The sequence below is a fragment of the Alexandromys fortis genome, unplaced genomic scaffold, assembly GCF_014885135.2.
Source record: "Alexandromys fortis isolate MF-2015 unplaced genomic scaffold, M_Fortis_MF-2015_v1.1 scaffold_155, whole genome shotgun sequence".
NCBI classification, from domain to species: Eukaryota; Metazoa; Chordata; class Mammalia; order Rodentia; family Cricetidae; genus Alexandromys; species Alexandromys fortis.
In genome coordinates, this window is record NW_026068052.1 from 759197 (window position 1) to 785394 (window position 26198).

Below are 26198 nucleotides of genomic sequence, written 5' to 3' on the forward strand. Positions count from 1 at the left end.
CTGCTATGAACATAGTTGAACAAATGCTTTTGTCATATGATAGGGCATCTCTTGGGTATATTCCCAAGAGTGGTATTGCTGGGTCCAGGGGTAGGTTGATCCCGAATTTCCTGAGAAACCGAAACACTGATTTCCAAAGTGGTTGCACAAGATTGCATTCCCACCAGCAATGGATGAGGGTACCCCTTCCTCCACAGCCTCTCCAGCAAAGGCTATCATCGGTGCTTTTGATTTTAGCCATTCTGACAGGTGTAAGATGATATCTCAAAGTTGTTTTGATTTGCATTTCCCTGATTGCTAATGAGGTTGAGCATGACCTTAGGTGTCTTTTGGCCATTTGAACTTCTTCTGTTGAGAATTCTCTGTTCAGTTCAGTGCCCCATTTTTTAATTGGGTTAATAAGTCCAAATGGATCAAAGACCTCAATATCAGTCCGACCACACTGAACCTGATAGAAGAGAAAGTGGGAAGTACCCTACAACAGATGGGCACAGGAGATCGCTTCTTAAGTATAACCCCAGCAGCACAGACACTAAGGGCAACATTGAGTAAATGGGACCTACTAAAGCTGAGAAGCTTCTGTAAAGCAAAGGACACTGTCACTAAGACAAAAAGGCAACCTACTGACTGGGAGAAGATCTTCACCAACCCCGCAACAGACAAAGGTCTGGTCTCCAAAATATATAGAGAACTCAAGAAACTAGACTTTAAAATTTTAAGAGACTTTGAACTTTTAAAGAGACATTGGATGCCGGACATGGTGGCTTACATTTTTAATTCCAGCACTTGGGAAGCAGAGGCAGGTAGATCTTTGTGAGGTCAAGGCCAGCCTAGTCTATATTTGTTGAGTTGCAGGATAGACAGTGATACACATTGAGAACACCCTTCCTCAAAACAAAACAAAAACAAAACAGAAAAAAAATTCACCCCTCAATCAAAACTTAAGAATTGGACCTTTCCCAGTTATGTTATGGGATCCAGTGTAGCATATAGCCTTGGTTCTGATGAGAGTGCTTCATAGCCTTATTAACAATGTCTGAGACCCCATGAGACACTACTTTCCTCAACCTTACCAGAACATTTGGGTAGCAATGGAGTTGATAACCTTCATAGGTTATAAAATTGGGAGTGCTCATAAAAGAAGTAACCCACTGCTTGAGTCCAGCAAAGATGAGCTGTCTCTTGGCTAAAGTTAAGTGAGCTATGTTACATGGGAGCATTGCTGTAAACTTGTTCAAGTACCACTTGTGATGTGGCATCAATAAATACATCTGAGATGCAAAAAGAGAGATTGGATATTTTAAAGAGACTGAACTTAAAGTGTTTGAATATTTTGAAGACTGGGGATTTTAAAATTATACTATGTTCTGTATTGTGAGATTAATATAAGATCATGGGGATAAACAAGAAAGGAAAAGTTATTTAATAGTAATTTATTGTTATGTCAAGATATCACGAGGTCAAATTTCCCGACTAGTTTTTTTTTTTCAATCTTGACACAGCTATAGTTATCTTGGGAGAACCTCAGTCGAGAAGATGCCTTCATCAGATTGCCTGTAGGCAAGTCTGGGCGGGCATTTTCTTTTTTTTATTATTTTTATTTATTTATTTATTAAATATTTCTGTCACTTCCCCACCTCCGCCTCCCCTTTCCCTCCCCCTCCCCCAATCAAGTCCCCCTCCCTCGTCAGCCCAAAGAGCAATCAGGGCTCTCCGTCCCGTGGGAAGTCCGAGGAAAACCCTCCTCCGTCCAGGTCTCGTAAGGTGAGCATCCAAACTGCCTAGGCTCCCACAAAGCCACTACATGCAGTAGGATCAAAGACCCATTGCCATTGTTCTTGATGTCTCAGTAGTCCTCATTGTCCGCTATGTTCAGTGAGACCGGTTTTAACCCAGGCTTTTTCAGACCCAGGTCAGCTGGCCTTGGTGAGTTCCCGATAGAGCATCTCCATTGTCTCAGTGTGTGGGTGCACCCCTCGCGGTCCTGAGTTCCTTGCTCATGTTCGCTCTCCTTCTGCTCCTGATTTGGACCTTGAGATTTCAGTCCGGTGCTCCAATGTGGGTCTCTGTCTCTGTCTCCTTTCATCGCCTGATGAAGGTTAATATTCAGGAGGATGCCTATATGTTTTTCTTTGGGTTCTCCTTCTTCTTTAGCTTCTCTAAGAACCCGAATTGTAGGCTCAATGTCCTTTATTTATGGCTAGAAACCAAATATGAGTGAGAACATCCCATGTTCCTCTTTTTGGGTCTGGCTTACCTCACTCAGGATAGTGTTTTCTATTTCCATCCATTTGCCTGCAAACTTCAAGAAGTCCTTGTTTTTTACTGCTGAGTAGTACTCTAATATGTATATATTCCATACTTTCTTCATCCATTCTTCAATTGAGGGGCATCTAGGTTGTTTCCAGGTTCTGGCTATTACAAACAATGCTGCTATGAACATAGTAGAGCATATATTTTTGTTGCATGATAAGGCCTCTCTTGGGTATATTCCCAAGAGTGGTATTGCTGGGTCCATGGGTAGGTTGATCCCAAATTTTCTGAGAAACCGCCACACTGCTTTCCAGAGTGGTTGTACAAGTTTGCATTCCCACCAGCAATGGATAAGTGTACCCCTTTCTCCACAACCTCTCCAGCATAGGCTATCATTGGTGTTTTTGATTTTAGCCATTCTGACAGGTGTAAGATGGTATCTTAAAGTTGTCTTGATTTGCATTTCCCTGATCGCTAAGGAAGTTGAGCATGACCTTAGGTGTCTTTTGGCCATTTGAACTTCTTCTGTTGAGAGATCTCTGTTCAGCTCAGTGCCCCATTTTATAATTGGGTTGATTAGCCTTTTACAGTCTAGTTTCTTAAGTTCTTTATATATTTTGGAGATCAGACCTTTGTCAGTTGCGGGGTTGGTGAAGATCTTCTCCCAGTCAGTGGGTTGCCTTTCTGTCTTAGCGACAGTGTCCTTTGCTTTACAGAAGCTTCTCAGTCTCATGAGGTCCCATTTATTCAATGAGGCCCTTACTGTCTGTGCTGCTGATGTTATACGTAGGAAGCGGTCTCCTGTGCCCACTTGTTGTAGTGTAGTTCCCACTTTCTCTCCTATCAGGTTCAGTGTGTTCAGACTGATATTGAGGTCTTTAATCCACTTGGACTTGAGTTTTGTGCATGGTGACAGACATGGATCTATTTTCATTTTTGTACAGATTGAAATCCAGTTTTGCCAGCACAATTTGTTGAAGATGCTCTCTTTTTTCCATTGTATAGTTTTAGCTCCTTTATCGAAAATCAGGTGCTCATAGGTTTGTGGATTAAAGTCAGGGTCTTCTATACGGTTCCATTGGTCGACTTCTCTGTTTTTATGCCAATACCAAGCTGTTTTTAATACTGTAGCTCTGTAATAGAGTTTGAAGTCAGGGATGGTAATGCCTCCAGACGTTCCTTTATTGTATAAGATTGTTTTGGCTATCCTGGGTTTTGGGCATTTTCTTGATTAATGATGGATATGGGACCATCCAGCTTACTGTGGGCAGTGCTATTCCTGAGCTGCTGGTCCTGGGTGGTATAAGAATGCAGGCCTAGGAAGTTGTGGAAAACAAACCATTAAACAACATTTCTCCACTGACTCTGCTTTAGTTCTTGGCTTCAACTTCTTGCCCTAGGTTCTTGCCCTAATTCACTTCATGAAGGGCTTGTAAGTATGTAAGGTAAGAGAAACTCCTTTCTCTCCAAATTAAATGTAAAGGTCACGTCCTTTATCACAGCAACAGAAAGCAAACTAATTCACTCACCTCAGAGACAGCTCTCCTAGGACTGTCTAAGGGTTTTTCCAGAGAGGATAACCAAGAGGGAAGACTGGCTTTTAACTCGGATAGCGCAGTCTACAGACCAGATATGAAGAAGTCTGAGGAAATGCAGTGCGCATGTGCCTGCTTTCTTGTCATCTTCCTGAGCAAGTTTGTACCAAGATTGTCCACTGCCTTCCAACGTGAAATCAATATCAGTGACTCTGCAGGAAATGCCCAGACTTCAGCATCAAATTGATACTGCTGAGGTATCCAACTTCTTGAACCAAGCAGCTACTAGCTTCTTTGCCTCTTCTTACAGACAGCATTGAACAAACAACCTCTGGCATGTAGAGCAATATAATAACCCCTTTAAAATGTGTATACATTGTATTGGTCTTGTTCTTTTAGAGCCCAGCTTTTAAATCTGTGAGTAGTGACTGTATATATGGTCACGCAGTTGAGTGTGTGGTTGTGAAAAAATTGGCAAAAATAAAAGTTTGTTCCCAAGAGCTCTAGATACTTAACAAGAAACTGAGAAATTTGGTGTTTGCTCTGAATTTCAATTTTGTTTTGTTCTATTCAGACTTCTTTTTTAACTGGGCTGGCCTTGAATTCGCAGAGATTAGCTTGCCTCTGTCCCCGAGTGCTGGGGTTAAAGTTGTGTGCCACCACCACCTGGACTTTTCACTAGTTAAATCTTTATTGTTGATTTGTGATCTTCTATTTCATGCTCTGTGCCATAGTTGACAGCTACTGTCACCACTATGCCTTCTTTGCTATAATGGACTATAAACTTAAACTGGGATCCAGCATAAGCCTTCCTGAGGAGATACAGGATAAAGTTTCCCCCTTAGACTTGTTCTTTGCAGTTTACTTATTGGCAGGGGAACACTGAGTGATTTTCTTTCTGAAGTCCTAACAAGATAGCCCAGAAAGGGCAATTTGTAAGCTGAGTTCTACCTTACCTTTCCTACCACCACGCCATTCCTGGGCTGAATTCTTGCCAGTAAGTTTTTCTGTCCAGGCTTGCCAATGTGGGAAGTACGGGCACAGCCTTCAAACTGGTCCCACCAACTGAGCCAGAGGACTACTTGGTCCCTCATACCAGAATCTCTGCTCTTGAGAATGTGGGTGTGGAAAATACCTGAGTTGTCTGTATTCCTGTTAAATTTCTCTGTTACTCTCAGTGTGGAAACCATCGCAGCAAAACAGCCCACACTTGTTGGGCAAGTTATAGTGCACTGAGTAGTTCTTGGTACCCTGGCCATGCCAGCCTTTGTTCTAGCAATCCCAGCCCTCACAGACCCACACAAAACTACTTATTTATCTCTTCCTAGAGGTCAGACTGTTACATGTATGGGTCATAGTCCAAAGGTCACCCATATACTTATGATTTACAGGTTCTTGTGTTTCCTAACAAAAAAATTAGACAAAAATTTGATAGTTGTAAAACTAAAGCAGTTTATTGAGAGAGCACTTCTGGGATTAGAAATGGGCCATCAGTTTCTAGTCTTTAGGTCAAATGGCTTCTTTTATATGCTAATCTTTGCCTTTTTCTCCCTGCCCTACTGTTGCCTGTTGCTGGACTGCAATTCCCAAATGTTATCTGCCTTTGTTTTTTTTTTTTTCTCTTTATGTGGCCTATACTTCCTGTCCAAGTAGATCTGAGCCCCATCCCAAGTCTTTGTCTAAGTCACAAGCTGTTTTCTGGGCCCACACCGATTCTCTAGGTGGTTATTCCCTTACCCAGTGGAGAGCAGAATGCATTTGGGGGTAGGAATTATAGAACTGTAGGGGATTCTGCTCTTCTGATAGTGATTTGACTGTGAGACTTCTCTTAGATGATTCCCTCCTGCAGCATCAGTGAGTGAGCTAGAAAATACAAGGAACCCGTTGTCATTCTGCCTGCTGCCTGATTGCAGATCATTTAGCTTGAACTGTAATTTTGCAGATTGCCAGATTGTGTGCCTGTGGAGCTCATCAAGGCTTTCCTTTTCTTTTTTGCTGAAAACCCCACTTCTTTACTATATTGTCAAGTGCTTTGTGTTTTGTTTCAGATATAAAATTGAATTTTCTGGTTACCATCTAATTATAATTGTTGCTTCTTTTTACTGTTCATGCTACTCCCCTCTCCTATAGCCACACAGATTTTATCCCCACACATCTAATGCTTTGCTTCAAATTTGTGGAGATTGCAAAATTATCTTTAACTTATCTTCTCTGCGGATTAAAATATATTTACTGTTTTTACTGTGTGTATGATTGGTGTATGTGTGCGCATGTGCAGGGGTCAGAGTAAAACTTTTGGGAGTCAGTTTTCTCCTTCCACCATGGGTTCTGGGATTTAACTCAGGTCATTAAGCTTGCGAGATAAGTTATTTTCCCACTGAGCCATTTCACCAGCCCTCTTTTGATTGTTTCTTATGTATTATATCACTGTATACCAACATTTGCATTTTAAATGTGAAGTTTTTTTAAATTACCATTTTATGTTCTTTTTTATGAAAACATCTATTGGTTAAAGATTGATTGAAAATGTAAGTAGACCTAAGGATCTTAATGTAAGCAAATGATGAAAGGTTTAATAAGCTTGAATTTTGGTATTGTATAGAAGAATATCCACAAATATCTGAAAAGACTTTTCAAACTACATGCATGTATTAAATTAAATTTTCTTCATATACTCAATCATAAGCATAATATAGAAAGAAGAATCCAGCCATCATGTAATGCTACAAATTAAATAGATCTGTGAAGGTATAAAATGATACTTTCCACTACTTTTTTGTTTTGGAATAATTTAGCTTGCTTTTTATAACAGTGTTAATATGTAAACTTGAGGCAAGGCAATGCGATGTAGCCCATGCTTACCTTTAATTCATTTGTAGCCTAGGATTGTTTTTTTGTTTTAATTCATACTATTGGTAAATATTAATTGAGATAAAATAGCTTAAAGTTTTTGAAAACTAAGCCGGGCGGTGGTGGCAGAGGCAGGCGGATCTCTGTGAGTTCGAGAACAGCCTGGTCTACAAGAGCTAGTTCCAGGACAGGCTCCAAAACCACAGAGAAACCCTGTCTCGAAAAACCAAAAAAAAAAAAAAGTTTTTGAAAACTAAAAAGACATTTTTGTTTGTGACTGTGTGTGCCCATGCACCTGTGCATGCCACATGTGTGGGTGCCCATGGAGGTCAGAAGGTGGCATTGAATTCCCTGGAGCTGGGGTTACAGGTGATTTTAAACTGCCTGATGTGAATTCTGGGAACCAAATTTAGGTACTTTGCAAGAGCACCAAGTGCCTTTACCGCTAACCATCTCACCAGCCCAAGTCTTTAATAATTTTTCAGTTCAAGTGTTACTGAGACCAAAATGATAGAATTGGTCTACAGATGTGATTTTCCGAGTGTGGTTTGTGGTTCCTGGACCAACAGCATCTACATCATTTGGAAAATAGTCAAAAATTCATATTCTTGGCTACCCAAGAAATTGCATATTCTGAGGGTAGGGCCAACAATCTTCATTTTGACAAGGCTTGTAAATGATTTTATTGGATGTTAAAATTTGAGAACAATTAGTGCACTGCATTATGCCAGAGTATTTAACAATGAAAAAAAAGGGAGGGAGGAGTAAACACAAAGGAAGAAGGATAGAAAGAACAAAAAAGAGGAAAAGAGCAGGAAATTTGGGTTGTAGAATCCCACGGTCAATGGAAAATTATCTTATTCAAGATAGAATATATATATATGAAATTCTTATAAGTGAATTGTCAAAAGTCAGGGAGAAGCAGATTGGAGGAGGTGGATAAAGAAGAGAGAGCTACAGATTGAAAGAGATAAAATTAATCTAGGGGAGCAGCAAGATGTCTTAGTTGGTAAATGTTTTGTCTTGCAAGCCTGGTAATGTGAGTTCCATACCTGGGACCCATAAAGGGAGTAGAGAACTGACTTATCCTCTGACCTCCATACAACCACTGTCACATATGCTCACTCACATACCCCACTACATATACACTAATAATATACACATATGCTCACTCACATACCCCACTACATATACACTAATAATATACACATATGCTCACTCACATACCCCACTACATATACACTAATAATATACACATATGCTCACTCACATACCCCACTACACATACACTAACAATAAAATGTAAATTAGAAAAGGAAAATTAATGTGATCAGATGCAAATGTAGAGTGATGAACAGTTAATTGGTGGTTACTATGTGAATTGTTGCTCTGTACCCCAGTGATAAAAAAAATCAGTAAGTTTAATATGTAGTACCTGTCTTATGAAAACTTAAGCTTTGTGGAGAATACAAATTCATAGACAGATGCATTGCAGCAGGGTAATTGCTTTAAAGGGGGAAATTACATAGTACAACAAAAAAATGAGTAGATGACAATATGTGATAATTAAGACTGTGGGGAAGCTGGCTGTATAGCTCAGTGGTAGAACACTTTCCCAGAATGCATGATGCCCTGGGATTGAAGAAAAAGATTGTGAATTTTTCTCAGAAGGAAAGGAACGTAAAATATGCCTTTTAAATTGTAAAAAATTACAGGATAAAAATGTACCTCAGGTAAGAAGTAAATCTTGGGGAGGGGTAGGATAGGTAGGAGGATATGTCCTGTTATGGAAGACCAGAAATCACACGATGTTCGGCCTTTGTGGGAAACGTGTTAAGTATATCAAAAAAGAAAAATTAATTTTGACTGAGTGTCACTTAGTATTGATAGCTATAACATTCTTATCTGCTGATCAGCAAAGAGGGTCCAATTAGCAGTATAAATTTATTCTGGATCCATTTTGTGTAATTTACTGTATTTAGATTGATTGTATTGTTGTCTATTGTATAATGGTCACTCTAGCATTTAATCCTTGTGTAACAATAGGTATAATCTATTGTTGAGCAACAGTTCAAATCCAACCTTAGAGCTCTTCTAAATCTAAGAATCTTGGTCCATTAGGATAATGTATAATACTTTATTGATTTGTCAGAATATGATTTCAGAGAAGTTTCTTTATCATTGCTAAATGCTGTATAGGAAAATGTAACTTTTCTCTGAATTCTTGATACTGATGGAAGTTTTGGTTGTCAAAAATGTTCTTTTCTTCTTTCCTGCTCCCTTCCTCTCTTTTCCCCACCCCTTCTCTTTCTTCTGTTTTAGTTAATTAAACCTAGACCATATTAGAAGTGTTCTATCACTGAGCAATATTCTCAACTTCAGTGTGAGACAATTATCTTGCCATTTAACCAATTGTTGATGTCCTCTTTCTTAGGCTGTTGCTCAAGGGGATTTCAGGAAAGCATCTCTGTGCGCATTACGTTGTAAAGATATGCTGATGAGGCTGCCTGAAATGGTGAGCGAATGTTCTGCCCTGATTCTCCGAGAGTTTGAAAATATGCTGTATCAAGCCCACAAAGAGTTATCACTGCTGCCTGGAACCTTTTGGAGACTCTGTTTGAGATCATTTCTATGTTTTTAGCCAATCTTTAAAACAATTTGCTTCCCTTGTTCTTTATGAGAAAGGGCATTCCAAAAGGTGACACCAGTTCATAGATTTCTTTGCTTATCCTTTTATTTAAATCATTTTGATAACATTTTGTACTATATAATCAAAGAAGAAAAATGAGGGTTTATTTCCCTGCTGATGAGGTTGAATGCAGTTAATGGTGTCACTGTCCTAGTATTTTTCTCCACCAGGATTTGGAGCTATGAGAGATTCAATAGGATAAAGACTGCTTTTTACTGGAGCTCATCAAAATTTCCAAATATAGCCTTTTGCTTTTCTTCTTTTTTCTTTCTCGCCCTGCTTTCTCCCACTGAGCAGCTTTTCCTTCGTTGTTTATGCCTGCTTCAGGCTTTACTCTTTCGGAGGGATTAATGACAGAGATATAGTTGGATGTTAGAGAGAATGTGTTAAAGGTTATATAAATTGTACCTGTGAGATTGTTAATTTCCCTTAAATATTTTCTTTAATGTAGAACTGAATTTATATATTTGTACATTGCATATAATATACCAGGTACTCTGTTAAGTTTTAATATTTTATATTAACAAAAGTTACAAAAATAGTATAAACAACTCACATATCTTTTTATCCTGAGAGTTCAGATTCAACTTTTCCAGCTATGCCCTATATAGAAAAAAGATTTATTCTATGATTATAGTCTCTAGGCTGCTCCTCTCTGGAATAATTCTTCATCTTGCTTTGACATTAATGACCTTGACAACTTTTAGTCTGTGACTTGATCTTGAATTTGGTGTCTTGTAATCAGAGAAGAGACACTTTGTTCATGTTTTCCTATTGGGTTGCATACAGGATTCATTTATCATAGTGTTGCTTCTGCTAATTTTGATCAGCTATGTTGATAGCTCTGGTATTATTCTTTTGTGTGGGGAGACTTTAGGTGTCCTAGGTTTATTGTATTTCAAATATGAATTCTAAGATTCCCCTTTCTATTTCTTTGAAATGAAATGAAATTGGAGTCTATTCTGTGAATAGGAATGGAATCTTGATGTTGGGATTGCATTGAATCTGTATATCACCTTTGATAGTATAGCCATTTTCACAATATCAATTCTTCTGATTTATTAGCCTGGGGAATGTTTCCATTTTTTGTTATCTTCTTCAGTTTCTTTCTTTAGTGTTTTAAAGTTACTGTAGAGGTCTTTCAGTCCTCGTTGAAGTTTACTATAAGGTACTATTTTACTTTATTTTTGAGGCAATTGTAAGGCTATTTTCCTGATTTCTTTCTCAGCATATTGGCTATTTTTGTATAGGAAGGCTACTGATTTTTGTATCTTGTTGCTTTGCTGAAAGTACTTATCAGTTATAGGATTTTTCTGGTGGTGTCTAGAGTCTCTTAGGTATAGAATCATCTCATCTGCAAACAAAAACAGTTTGACCTCTTCCTTTCTTATTTCTTTCTCTTTTATTTCTTTGTCCTGTCTTAATGCTCTAGTTAGTGCACCAAGCATTATATCAAGTAAGAATAGATACAGTGGGCACCTGCCTATTCTTGCTATTAGTGGAAATGCTTTGAGTTTACCCTTAAAGGTTTTTAAAACCCTTAAAGGTTTTTTTTTAATTTTTTAAAAAATTTAAATTGAACCCCGTGTTACAGGCCTATAATCCCAGCTATTTAGGGGACTGAGGCAGAAGGATTACAAGTTCAAGGCCAACTATGGAAACTTAGTGAGATGTTATTTTGATGTCTCAAAATAAAAAGTAAAAGGGAATTGGGGATAAAGCTCAGCTGGAGAACATTCATCTAGCATACATTTTAATCAATAAACTGAAAGATAAAAGGATGTAGATGTCTTTCAATATTTGTTTACTATCCAGCAACTTTTCTGAACTTTTGCTGTTATTTTTGTGGTTTTTGAGATAATGTCTGTTTTAGCCTAGAGTTGCCTTGAACTTCTGGTTCTCCTGTCTCTACCTCCTGGGATCTGGTATGTGTATCCAAGTCCAGTTATGTAGTATTGGGGATTGAACCCAGGGCTTTGTGTATGGTATGCAAGCACTCTAGTAAATGAGTGATATCTCTAGCCCTCTTGTTAATATTAATAATTGTATAGTCTCTTGGATTGTTTACATTTGCATGGGTTTTACTGTCCCTTTTGACCCTGTTGCTCTCTTTCAGATTATAAACTACTAGAACACAGAAAGTTGTTTTTAATATTCTTTGTAAAGTAAGTGGATATTGAGTTGTATGTCCAACACCATGAAAGGAGATAAGTAGTACTAGGGCAAGGAGAACTAACTTGTGCAGTGTTAGATGTGGTAAAGGGAAACAAAACAAGGAGAGGACCAAATTAGAGTGCCCAGCATGATATGTAACAGAGTAGTTAGGACTTTGTCAGGATAAAGTTACTAATAAATGGCTATAAGTTCAGAATTGAGTTTGTGTTTTATTTGGGAGTTCTAGAGTGATAGAACTGTATTAGTAGAGCTGTACTTTTAATTCTAAAGGTTAGTGCAATTATTTAGAGTGTGTAGTTTTTGGTGGGCTTACAGCTTAGCTAAAGGACCTGAAAATACAATGTAGGAAATCTACAATGAGAGGAAATGATAGGATAAAGGTTGGAGATGAGTTAATAAAACTAATAGTTGACTTAATATTAATTAATGAATTCAAACTATTCTTTTTCTTTGCCTGAGACATCCTTCCTGTATCTCATTGAAAGGGATTTGCAGCAGTGTCAAGAACCAGCTTCTACAAAAACACCCCTTGCCAGGACAGGGCTGTGAGGATTTAAATATAGTAAAGAATACAAAGACACACTTAAAATTTTTTTTTAAAAAAAATAGAAACATATAGGATAGTACCAGGAGGGAGTTCCAGTGAGTACTGAAATCACCCACATTTAATTTCCAATTGCTTAAAATGCCCCTGACCCCAAAAGGTGGGAGTAAGACAAAAAGATGCATTAACAAGATATAAGGAAATGAACAGACCAATTGAAGGTCCTGGGCTGTGTCCATAAAGGTTCTATTGCTAGAACAAAACAAGTCATGCCCACACACTAGACCAAAACATTCTGTAGACAAACCACTCCCTGGGTGGAATTGGAACTTGGTTGGATCCTAAGACTTTTGTCTATTCCTGAAATACAAGATCTGGCTGTTAGCTACACCTGCTGACAATAACTTTGAGAGAGAGAGAGAGAGCAGAACTGTCTGTTATAAATCTAGGTGAGATTTCTAACACCTAGGTAGAAACATAATAACTTTGAAAGAATAGAGGTAAGTTCCAACTCTCTGACCTTTGGTCAACGTGCAAATAGGCTCAAAATTTTGGGCCTCCACACAGCAGAAAACAATGCTTTATTATTTAGAGGCAGAGAGAAAAATGTCTAGAAAGTTGGATGTACACAAATATATTTATATCTTAGAATTCTACAAAAAACAATCATTGAAATAGTTTAGGGTTAGAGAAAGCTCACTAAGAGTACAAGGCACGTTTCTTAAAGCTAGTTAATCAGCACTTGATTTTTTAAATATAATAATTCAATAAGGTGTAAAATGAATAATCTATTATTTCTTTAATATAATTGAAAAATATAAAAATTCATTATCTGTTAATGTTTAAAAGATAATAAAATCACCGGGCAGTGGTGCCACATGCCTTTAATCTCAACACTCGGGGGTAGTGACAGGCTGTGAGTTTGAGGTCAGGCTGGTCTACAGAGTGAGTTCCAGGACAGCCAGGGCTGTTGCACAGAGAAACCCTGTCTTAAAAAACCAATAATAATAATAGTAAAGTCAAGAGAAAAATACATTAGAAATGTGAGACAGAAAAAATAATGATTGGCCTAGGGAGATGGTTCAGCAGGTAAAGTGCTTGCTGCATAGAAATGAGGACCTTGAGTTTGTATTCCCATTACCAACGTAAAGGCCTGGTTTGAGGGCACACATTTGTAATCCTGACATTTGGTGTTATGAGTTTGTTGACACAGGTGGATCCCTAGAGATAAGCAGATCTGAGACTACTCCCAGCTAGTCTAGCAAATTGGTGAACTCCAGGTTCAGTGCAATACCCTATATCAAAATAGTAAAATGGAAAGTAAGTGATAAAGAGACCCAGTGTCAGGCTCTGGCCACCATGTGTGTGCCTGTGCATGAATACATATACCACAGCACATATATACACACATACAAATATGATAAGGCAAGAAAGGGAAGGGGAAACTTGCACGAGTTATTAATCTAATTAAAATAAAAGGCCTCATATTAAACACAAAGGTTGGTAGATAAGATAATTTTAATTAGCAGTAATAAATTGGGGCCACCATCTATATAGTCTCATCTTAGCATTGCAAAGTAGTAGTATGAAGTCATCATTTCTGGGCCAGTGGCTGGAAATTCCCAGAGCTTTATTAATTCCTTTTCTGTATGACCAGCATGTTGTAGACTTGCATATCTATTTTCTTTGTGTTGTTTTGCTATAGTGTGTTTGCTGGCAAAGTATGATGTGTTCATAAATGCATGTAACCCTAGCTCCAAAGAGAATTGCTGGGGCTTGCTGGCTTTTCAACCTAGTTGAAGAGATCTAGCCTCAAAAAGGAATGAATTAAGAGTGATAGTGGAGTACATCTCATGCCCTTGCTCTGTCTCTGTCCATGTGCACATGTGGGCCCGCCCTCATATACATGTGTATACACATACACATAGATACTCACAAGCAAATAAATATAACCTCTTAAAAAACTAACTATGGGGTTAAGAATGTAGTTTAACTGGTAGAATGATTGCCTAGCTTGCAGAAAGTTGTGGGTTTCATCTTAGCATCACATAAACCAGACATGGTGCTACATATCTATGGTCTCAACAGTAGAGGAGTGGGGGCAGGGAGATCAAAAATTTACAATCTTCTCTGACTATCCAATGAACTTGAGACCCTTTGTTTTTTATATATATATATATATATATATATATATATATATATATATATATATAAATTATGACCTAAAGAGGTAAAGCAGGCATTTTAACCAACTAAATAATCCTTTCTTTGTGTCATTATACTTCTTAACCAGAATGAATATGTTTTACCTTTCTGTCTACTGTCATTTGTACTCTGTTAAGTATGTATTTGATATTTGTAATATTTGAAATAATTCATTATCTTTTAAAAATTAGTGAATGTTTAAAGTTAGCATACAAAACAATGGGTTTTGTTATAGAATTTTTATATATGTCATTGTGGGATGTTTTATTTATTTTTAAATTAACATACAAAGGACAGGTTTTTCTTTTTTCTTTTATTTTTTTTTAAAAAGAAAATAAACTATCTTTTTACATTTTACATACCAATCCCAGTTCCCACTTCCTCCCCTCTAGGCTGAGCAAGGTATCCATCAAAAGAGAATAGGTTCCCAAAAAGCCAGTACAAGCAGTAAGGATAAATCCTGGTGCCACTGCCAATGGCCCTGCAGTCTGCCCCAGCCATACAACTGTTACCCACATACAGAGTGTCTAGTTTGGTCCTATATTGGTTCCTTCCCTGTCTGGTCAGAGCTCCCATTAGCTCAGATAAACTGTTTCAGTGGGTGTCCCCATCATGGTCTTGACCTCTTTGCTTATATTCTCATTTCTCCCATTCTTCAACTGGACTTTGGGTGCTCTGTTGTGAGTTTCTGCCTCTGTTTCCATCAGTTGCTGGATGAAGGTTCTATGGTGACATTTAAGATATTCATCAATCTGACTATAGCACAAGGCCAATTCAGGCACCCTCTCCTCTATCGCTTAGGGTCTTATCTGGGGTCATCCTTATAGGGGAATTTCTCTAGTGTCAAGTTTCTTGTTAGTCCCATAGTGGTTCTCTCAATCAAAATATCTCTTTCCTTGCTGTCATCTCTGTTTTTCTTTCATCTTGACTATCCCATTCCCTCAAGTTCTCCCCCGCCCTTCTCCCCTCTTTGTAATGATTGTTCTATCAAGAGACAAGTCATGCCCACTCCCTCCGCCATCCACTGATACAGGCTGATCTTCAGCTTGCAGCCTGAGCTCTCTCTTTTTTTCATCTTCCTCTCAGAGAAGCAGCTTCTGCCTCTCTCCCCACTTCTCCCCTTCCCCCGCTTCTGTCTCTCTTCTCTCTCCTCTCCCTTCTCTCTCTCTCTCTCTCTCTCTCTCTCTCTCTCTCTCTCTCTCCTTTTCTCCCCTTCTCTCTTCCCCTCCATAATCCCATGAATAAATATCCTACCTCACTCTGCATGGTGTGCCTATTCATGTCTCTGTCTCTTGCCTGCCCACCACGTGTCTCCCTGCCTGGGACCAGCCATTGCTTGGGGACCAGCAGCCGTCTCTGCCTGGCACTGGCTGCTTTCAGGGCCTACTGCCTGCCACCACATGGCCCGCTACCACCGCTTGGGTACCTGCAGCATTTCTGCTGCCTGTTGCCACCGGGGATCCTGCAGCATTTTTAATTTTTCCATTACACTCTTCCTTCTTCCCCCACCCCCATGCTCCCATTTTTTTTTTCAGGCGATCTTGTCTATTTTTCCTTTCCAGGTGGACCTATGTATGTTTTTCTTAGGGTTCACCTTGTTACTTAGCTTCTCTAGGATCATGGACTATGGGCTCATCATTCTTTGCTTTACAGCTAGTATCCTCTTATGAGTGAGTATATACCATATATGTCTATCTGGGTATGGGTTACTGCACTCAAATTTTTTTTTCTAATTCCATCTATTTGCATACAGATTTCAAGATGTCATATTTTTTAACCCCTGAGTAGTACTCCATTGTGTAAATGTACCACATTTTCTTTATCCATTCTTTGGGTGAGGGACATCTAGGTTGTTTTCAGGTTCTGACTATTACAAATAATGCTGCTATGAATGCAGTTGAGCTAATGTCCTTCTGGTATGAGTGTACATCCTTTTGGTATATGCCCAAGAGTGGTATTTCTGGGACTTGAGGTATATTGATTCCCATTTTTCTGAACAACTGCCATACTCCACATCCTCTCCAGCATAAGCTATCATTGGTGTTTTTGATCTTAGCCATTCTGATAGATGTAGGATGGTATCTCAGAGTCAGTTTACTTTGCATGTCCCTGATGATTAAGGATATTGATCAATTCATTAAGTGTCTTTCAGCCATTTGAAATTCTTCTGTTGAGAATTCTCTGTTTAGATCTGTACCCATTTTTTTGATTGGATTATTTGGTAATTTGATGTCTAGTTTCTTGAGTTCTTTATATATATTGGGTACTTTGGTGACTTATTTAACCAGGAAACATAGGTTCTTAAGGTCTTAATTTCTATGTTTCATCAACTATTTTCCATAATTGAGAATTTCCATAGATCATTAACCCTAACCTCTACACTAAAAAGTGTTGGCCTTTGTCCCATAACTACCTTAGTTTGTGTTAAAATTGTCAGTAATCCTTATTAAATTAAAGTGTAGGCTATATTCCACCTTTGAGTTTGGGAAGAGTTCTGCAACACCACTGCGTCCAGTTTATGGAGAGCACAGGCCCCAGCCCAGGACCTTGTGCATGATAGGTGAGCTACATTCCTCAGCCCAACCTGGCTTAACCTTGTACAATCTTTAGCATAGATGTGCCCCCCGCTGAAATCTCAGTTCATACATTTTAACATCCCATGTAAGGCTAAAAGAACCTTTATTACTTGCTTTTTCTCTTTCTTCCTTCCCTGTATTTTTCCAGTGCTATGAATCAAAGGTTTAGAGCATGGAAACATATTTTTTAAACAGATATTTTTATGAATCTTCTTATTTCACATCACATTAGAAATGTTTTATGAAGATAGGAATTTCTGTCCATTTTTTTTTCAGTGATGTGTACTTAAGTTATAGAATAATGCCTATTATGCTTAGTAAATAAATGTTATTGAATATATAAATGAATGAGTCAATGAAGCAGTGTTGGTAATTTTTGGTCATTGCATTAAAAATGCTACAAATGCCTTCAGAGCATTTTAGCCTTTTATGTTTTGTTGTTATGGTTAGTATTTTGTTATTTTCCCCTCTAAGAAGTAGCCTTCAGTGTCAATAGATTTGTAAGAATGATGAGGGCAGAAACAGAAAATACTGAAGAAATTGGGTAAAGGCTTAGTATATATAATTGTTCATCAGAATTTTGTTTGACATTTTCCTCTGAACCAGTTCTGTGTAGGCCTCTGTGCAGTAAGTTGGTGGGAACAGCAACAGCGTTATAGCTACATAATTGGGATGGCCTTGTGTGAACCTATGGGAACTGGAGCATGTAATGAGTTAAACTGTTTTTGCTGCAGTGTTAAGAATACATTTAAATACCAATGGACTCTTTTCAAACACATATTAGCAAGATTAACAAGACTATTTATTTTAGATTCAGATATACAGTAGATCTGGTATGCTCAATCATGCATATTGAATTCTACTTTTTGAAACTTTTTAAAAAAGAAAGCCAAGGCTTTATACATTACTCATGAATAACTTGCCTCAGATCTTACATTCTTAATTGGGGCTCTGCTTCTGTAGTCTTGCTCTGGTAAAACTTACAAAGAATTCCTTTTTTATGGGTAGACTCTAGGTAGGTGATTTCTTTAAATACTCATGGGGTATTTAAATAAATTGCTAGAATTATAAAACAGCTTACAGGTTATCTCCCAATATTTTGAGAGTTCAAAATTCAATAAAACGTGCTATTGCTATATCCCTACTGATATATTGATTGAATTAATGAATTGGTTGAATGCTCATAGCATTATTTTCCTATGGCTTAATTCATATGCTTGCTCCTGCTTTTGTCTCAATGGTAATTTATGTAAAGGAAATTTAATGGAGACATTAAACTATTTTCAAAGAAGCCTTATAGCTGCATAGTTTTGTATATCTTTCAAAATTTAGAATTTTTGAGAATTTCATTTTGTCTTTGAGTATATTTTCTATTTTAACACCTTTGCCAGATCTAACAACCCCAAGCAATATTTTTATTTATCATTTTGCTAGGCAAGAAATCAGAGTTATTTTTTAAAATATTTTTATTAATTTTTTGAGAAAAGCTTGCAATATATTTTCATCATATTTAATCTCCCAACCCTTTTCATACCTATACCTACCTCCCTACCCACCCAATTTTGTCTTTAAAACTTTTTAAAATGTGTTTTTATGTGAGTCAGACACAGTGAGTAGTACACGTCTTTAATCCCAGCACTTGGGAGTCAGAGGCAAGTGGATCTCTCTGAGTTCGAGGCCTGGTCTATATAACTGAGTTCCATGACAGCCAGAGCTACATTGTAAGAACCTGTCTCAGAAATATTATTATGTGTATGGGTGTTTTGCTCGCATCTGGACACCACATGTGTGCCTGGTGCCCACAGAAGCCAGAAAAGGGTGTTGGAGCCTCTAGGACTAGAGTTACAGAGGTTGTTAGCTACCATGTAGGTGTTGAAAATCAAATCTGGGTCCTTTGGAAGAGCAGTCAATATTTTTAACCACTGAGCCATCTTTCTAGCCCTGTATCTTTCTTTAAAAAAAATCCCATCAAACTGAGCAGCGGTGAAGAACACCTTTAATCCCAGCACTCAGGAGGGTGGGACAGATGGCTCTCTGTGAGTTTGAGGACAGCTTGGTCTACAGAGTGAGTTTCAGAACAGCCAGGGCTACACAGAGAAACCTTGTCTTGAAAAATAATGCCATCAAGTCCAATTTGTGTTGCCCAAGTACTTTTGGGTATTGGGTCCTAGAACCTGGTAAAGCTATCAGGGGTCACATCCTTAAAGAAAATGTACTCTATCAGCAACTGTGGTTACCAATAGCTCCGTACTAGTGTTAGGACTTCATGATCATCCCATCCTCCACTCCAGGCTTGGAATTTTGTCCGTTTTGAAGTTGTACAGGTCTTGTGTATTTTGTTATAATTACTGTGAGTTCACCAGGCACGAGAACACAGCTGTTGTGACTACCCTGTTATAGTCATTCATTGCCTCTTTTTTTCCCTCCCCTTCTTTTTCGTAAAAGCCCCTGCGCCTCTTGGGAAGATGTGCAACATAGATAGCCCATTTGGAACCGAGTACTCCAAAGTTTGCTTCTTATTCTCTGCAGGTTGATCAGTTATGGATCTCTGTGTTAATCAGAATCCCTACAAGAATAAACTCTAATGAAGGTTGAGAAATGCACTAATCTATAGGCATACAGTAAGTCATTAGGAGTCAGTTTAATACCATGTCCATTTAGCAGTGTAATAGTAGCAGTTCTCCCCCAGTTGTCATCATAGAACCTACATTCAATAACTGATGGAAGCAGATACAGAGATCCACAGCCAAGCACTGAGTTGAGCACCTGGTGTCCAGGAGGAGAGGGAGGAATGATAATATGGGCAATGGGGTGAAGACCATGATGGGGAAACCCACAGAAACAGCTGACCCGAGTAAGTGGGAACTCTCTGACTCTGGACTGACAGCTGGGGAACCTGCATGGAACCAAACTAGACCCTCTAAATGTGGGTGATAGTTGTGTGACTTGGGCAGTCTGTGGGGCCACTAGCAGTGGAACCAGTATTTATCCCTAGTGCATGAACTGGCTTTTTGGAGCCCATTCCTTATGGAGGGATGCCTTGCTCAGCCTTGCTACAGTGGGGAGGGCCTTGGTCCTGCCTCAGGTGATGTGACAGACTTTGTTGACTCCATATGGGAGGCCTCACCCTCTCTGTGGAGTGAATGGGGGAAGGTGAGGGGAGAATGTGGGGGAGGGTGGGAGGGTGAGAGGGAGAGGGAACTGGGATTGATATGTAAAATAAGATTGTTTTAAAAATAAAAATAAAAAAAGATACTGATAAGAGTGCCAGGAATGAATTTATTGTTGTGAAGTTGGCCTTAGATCCAATCAAAAGGTGATTGGTTATGCCCATAACAGCTGATCCACTATTGCACCAATTGACATATTTTGCAGGACAGTTGTTACTGTAGTTTGCAGGGTTCACAGTCAGGTAAGATTGATGATGACATTTTCCCCTAATAGTATTCATATCTTTCCAGTATTATGAGAGCTAGCCTTTTAATCTTCCAGGTCAGTACCAGCTTATTTCTCCATGTACTTTGATTCAAGTATGTGCTGTCTTTAGCAATAGGATCTAGGGCCTTACCATCAAGTTCTGGAGGGTAACCAAGAGTAATGGCAATAGCCCATAATATTTGGTGGTCTATGGTATCCGTTTGGCCAACAAGTCCAAAAGAAGGGTTTTTTAATTTGTAGCCTATGGTGTCTATTAGGGGCATTGTCTCACCATTAAAGGGTATTTAAACTTTTAAATTTGTGTATGTGTGTGTGTCTATATATATGGAATCTTCTATAGTAGTTGGTTTCCATATGACTTTTTTAAAAGGCCACTAGAATGAGTTATTCCCTCCTCTATCCTGTCCTTCCCTCCCCAACCCCATTTAACCCTTCTTATTCTCTTATTCCCCCTTCCCCTTCATGTAACTGCAATCTATCTCTCTTCCTTTCAAAGCCCTCCCCAATTCTATGGCCTGTTACTAGTTCTTTGACCTCTATAGGTATTTGAAATGAAACACATATCTAAATATTCAAAGTTGGCATTCATGTGTGAGAGGAAACATACAATGTTTTTCTCCCTTGGTCTGGGTTACCTCACCCAAGATGATTGTTTCCAGCTCCAGCCATTTAACTGCAAATTATATAATTTTATTTTTCTTAACAACTGAGTCATATTCCATTGTGTAAATGTGTAACATTTTTTGTTATCCACATCACATTTTCATTTTCCACTCACCAGTTCATAGATATCAAGGCTGTTTTCCCTTTCCTGGCTATTATGAATAGAAAGCAATGCACATATATGAGCAAGTATCTCTATAGTAGGATATAGAGTCGTTTAGGTTTATGTCCAAGAGTAGTATAGCTGGATGATATGATAGATCAATTTCTAGCATTTTGAACAACTATGATACTGATTTCTACAGCAGCTGCAACCTGTTTGGACACCCACCATTCTTGTAATCTTTTTCCTCATATCCACACCAGCTATTATTTATTTATTTTTAAATCTTAGCCATTTTGACTGGGATGAGATGAAATCTGAAAGTAGTTTTGATTTGCATTTCTCTGCTATTTCTAAGCCATTTACCATTTCATCTTTTGAGAATTTTCTGTTAGTTTTTTGACCCAATTTTTAATTGGATCTTAAAATTTTTTCTTTTTAATTCTTTATATATTTTAGACACTAACACTCTTGGATGTGTGATTGGTAAATGAAGACTACCTCTTAATTCAAATGATGACATCCCTAGCTATACAGAGGGTTTTGGTTTCATGAGGTTTCGTTTGTCAGTTGTTGGTCCTGTGCTATCAGGGTCTTGTTGAGAAAGTCCTTTCCTGTGTGTATAAACTGAAACATTTCCTACTTTCTCTTCTATCAGGTTTAGGGTATTAGATCTTATATTGAAGTATTTGATCCATTTTAGAATTGAGTTTTATTCAGTTTGAGAGATAAGGATCTACTTTCATTCTTCTACACATAGCTATTTAGTTTGACCAGAACCATTTGTTTAATGGTTCTTTTCTGCAGTGTGTGTCTTTGGCCTCTGTCAAAAATCAGGTGGCTGTGTATGCATGGACTTGTATTCAGGTCCTTAATTCTATTCCACTGATCAATGTGGTTGTTTTTAGGTCAGTACCATACTGTTTCTAAATTACTGTTACTCTGTAGTATAACTTAAACCATGAATGATGATGATTCTAGCAGTTCTTTGATTGTTCCGGATTGTTTTGACTATCCTGGTTATTTTTATGCTTCTATAGGAAATTTAGGATTACTTTAAAATTTTCTGTGAAGAATTGTGTTGGACTTTTGATAGGATTAAGCTGAATCTGTAAATTGCTTTTAGGTCAGTTTTTTTCCAGAATAACTGGTTGTAATGTTTTCCACATAAAACTAAAATCCAAACTTGAATGCTTTCTATCTCTCTTTTATATAAATTGAGAATTTTTGATAATGATGGTTATTTATGTAGATTTGGCTTGCCAGGAACTCATGGAAACCAGGTGGGCCTCAAATTCATAGAGATCTGTCTGCATTTGCCTCCTGAGTGCTGAGGTGAAAGGTGTGTGCCATCGCTCCTGGCCGTTTTAAGACTCCAGACACACACACACTTTATAAATTATAAAATAAATTTATTAATATATATTAACTTGAAGAAATTAATGTTTTATATTACAGATTGAATATCTTCATGTACTCTGTTACAACTTTGGAGTAGAAACACACAAGCAGAATAAATATAAAGAGAGTTCATTCTGGCTTAGGTAAGTAAAAAAACGAAAATTCATGGATATTATGATACAGACCAGTTAGTATTTGCTGTTCATTTAAATCTTTTTTAACATCAAAAGCCAACATGCCAAGTTTATTTGCTTCTTTCACATTTGTTATTCAGAATTCTCTAGAGGAATGGAACTGATAGAAAGTATGTATGTTACAAAGGGAATTTACTGTAATCATTTATAACCAATAATGGCTCTGTGCACATTAGAGAGGCAGAGAACCTGGTTGCTGTTGGTCTATGAAGCTGGCTGCCTCAGCAGTGTCAGTCTGGTATCAAAGGCATTGAAGGATTCTGAGCCTGATGAAGGTAGATTCTGATGTACGCAGAGAATGGCTGCAGCAACAGAGTTAGATGAACTCAATAGGAAGAAGCAAAGGCGGGGAGGCAAACAGCAGTGCTTCTTTCCAGGGCTGGATCACTATCTGTGCTTTAGTTAGAATGTGCAGCCCACTCTCAGGACAACTATTCTTCCCTCAGTTAATCTTTCTAGAAGTGCTCACACATTCCTAGATAGAGGCAGATCCGGTCAGGTTAACAACCAAGATTAGTCATCACAAGTCCACCCCTTGCCAACTTGATACCCAACCGTTTCTTTTTACGTAATGTTTGATTTCCAAAGGAAGACAGTAGCATGGTGTTAATTCTACCTAATGTAATAGAAATATTCCACATACAACAAAAATGCAATATCCTACTCCAAGAATAGATGAAAAATGCCCTTGAGGGATGACTGGTTTCTTAATATTCTATAACTTAAACATGGCAGTATAGATTTACTAACACTTAGCTACTGATATTATTGATGTTACATTAAACAATGTGGTGGTTTGATTGAGAATGGCCCCTGTCTTATCATTACTCTGTTTCTGTGAAGATACTGTGATCAAGGCAGCTTTGAAAGAAAACATTTTATTGGAGGCCTACTAACAGTTTAGAAGGGTTAGTCTGTGATCATCATGGTGGGGAGCATGGCGGCAGGCAGACAGGCGCAGTGTGGGAGAGTTGTTGAGTACTTACCTCCTGGTCTGCAAGCAGGAGACAGACAGATGGAGATGGAGACTGAGACAGGGTAGGAGAGAGAGAGAGAGAGAGAGAGAGAGAGAGAGAGAGAGAGAGAGAGAGAGCGAGAGCGCACACACGCCATGGGCCATTGAAACCTCAAAGCCAACCCCCAGTGACATACCTCCTCCAACAAGGCTGCACCTACCAATCCTTCCTAAATAGTTTACCAACTGGGAACCAAGCATTCAAATCTATGAGCCTATGGGGGTTATTCTCATTCAGACCACCACAGCTCCCATAGAGTCATGTATTTTAATACCTGGTCTACAGTTTGTGCAACTGTTTGGAGACGTAGCCTTGGAAGCGTGTTACTGGGGGTGGGCTGTGAGGTTTCAAAAGAATCATGAGATTCCAGATACTCTCTCTCTAACTTGTGTTTGTGGATCAACATGTGAGTTCTTAGTTCTTCCTCTGTCTGCTATCTTGGACCTTATGAAAAAATAAGACAAATTGAATTCTTTCATTTAGAAGTTTCCTTGGTCATGATGTTTCATCATACCAGTGGAACAGTAACTAGAACACATGGTAAAGATGCTAAGTGGTCACCCTGAAAATGAACATATAAGTAATATTATATGTAGTCAACAGATATATCAGATATATATGTATATATATGTATATATGTGTATATATATGCCGTAACAATGTAAAAAAGGCCATGAATTTGATGGGAGTGTTGGAAGGAGGAAAGGGAAGGCAGAAGTGAGGTAATTAAATTACGATCTCAAAATAAACAATAAAAATATTATTACATAAGAAATGCCATCTTGGCTTTAAAAGAGTGAAGAAAGAAAACCACAAATATCTGCTTAATACATATGTATATATGTACAAACATATTTTTGACAAAAGCAGATGAAACACACATGGTAAATACAGTCCTCATTTTGGTAATTGGCCTTGTGGCCTTATTTGGTATTTATGACTATCTTCTATTATCCGTTCTCTTTTCCCTCTATCTTCAGGAAGTAAGTAGCTCAGCAGGTTTTGGTTCATTGCCTGGAAAGGTGACCCACATCTCCATTCCTGATGGTTATATGTATGTATGTATATATACATATATACACACATATACACACATACATGCATACATACATACTTACTACATACTTACATACCATATATAATTTTACCACAGTTGGGTTGTGGCTTAGGGTCTTTATGGCTGTGAAGAGACACAATGACCATGGCAACTCTTATAAAGGAAACATTTAATTAAGGTGGCTGTTTATAGTTTCAGAGGTTTAGTCTATTCTCATCATGACAGGATGTAAAACTACACTGATTCTGTTCTGCGCTTTACTCACTCCACGCTACAGGAACTAGGCAGAAGATTTAAAAACACAAACACAGACAGAAACAGACAGACAGACTGTGCCACAGGGACATCCTTGATACAAGAATGCCAAGGATGCCCCCTTTATTGTGCCCAGGGGCAGCTTATATAGGGCTCTGGCCACACCCTAGCTCTCGGAATCTTTCAGCTGCAGGCTCATCATAATCCACTCCTCTGCCATCAGGGTCTCGTGCTCAGAGCAGCTGCAGGCTGCTCAGAGCAGAGGAAAACAAGTTGTTTACAAGAAATTCAGGGTCTGGTGGTCTGTAGTTCCCAACAACAGGGAGCATGGTGGCTGGGAGCATGATGGTATGCAGGCAGAAATGGTGCTGGCTACATCTTGATCAGAAGGCAACAGGAAGTAATCTATCATGGCTTGAGCATATATGAGACCTCAAAGCCTGCCTCCACAGTGACACACTTTCTCCAACAAGGCCACACTTCCTAGTAGTGCCACTCCTTTTGGGGGCCATTTTCTTTCAAACAACCACAGATTGTTAAAGATTTCTGTTGCCCTTAATCACAGGACATGGTCACAGAACACCAAGAGATGCCTTGAGGATCTCCAGAACTTCAGACATAATCTTCCTTACCTCTTTTGAGGTGGTCTACATCAATCTCCCCTGCTAAAACTAAATTTTTTCTTAGCCAGTTGACTGAAGGGCATCAGGAACCCAAAGTGACCATGGAGAAATCTGTGAGTTCTTAGTTCAGTGGAATGGTTGTTGTGCTTCTTTGGCAGAACCATTCCTCCCTTTGCAACAAAGATTTTTAGGCCAGAAAAGCATAAGGTTGCAAGAACAGTGTAAAGCTACTAGTGTGTCACTAGTGGTGATAGTAAAATGGTACCAATTCCCATTTTTACCCATTGATTTCTGGGCCTTAGGGTTTCTCTTGCTGTGAAGAGACACCATGACCAAGGCAACTTAGAGAAAGGAAAACATTTAATTGGAAATGGTTTACAGTGTCAGAGGTTTAGTCCATTATCATGGTGGGAAGCAGGAAAGTGTACAGGCAGACATGGTGCTGTAGAAGGAGCTGAGAGTTCTATGTCTTGATCTGCAGGCAACAGGAGACTATCTCCCACACTGTATGTACCTTGAGCACATGAGACCTCAAAGCCCACCCCCACAGTGACACACTTCTTCCACACCTATTCCACCAAGGCCATATATCCTAATAGTGCCACTCCCTATGGGGCAAGC

At 38.6% G+C, this 26198-nt stretch overlaps 1 protein-coding gene across 6 annotated transcripts in view; it reads left to right on the plus strand.

Moving 5' to 3' along the window:
* The window catches only part of Tex11 (testis expressed 11), a 290243-nt gene that overhangs the window by 45486 nt on the left and 218559 nt on the right, over positions 1-26198 (plus strand). For 5 of the 6 annotated variants that reach the window (XR_007588266.1, XM_050119701.1, XM_050119702.1 and 2 more), the window contains 2 exons: positions 9073-9153; positions 22490-22575. Coding sequence is in view for 5 of the 6 variants with exons in the window: in XM_050119701.1 (XP_049975658.1) it covers positions 9073-9153; positions 22490-22575 (167 nt within the window). In the remaining variant the exon portion in view is untranslated. The remainder of the gene's footprint in view (positions 1-9072; positions 9154-22489; positions 22576-26198) is intronic. The other variant, XM_050119703.1, reaches the window with a different exon arrangement.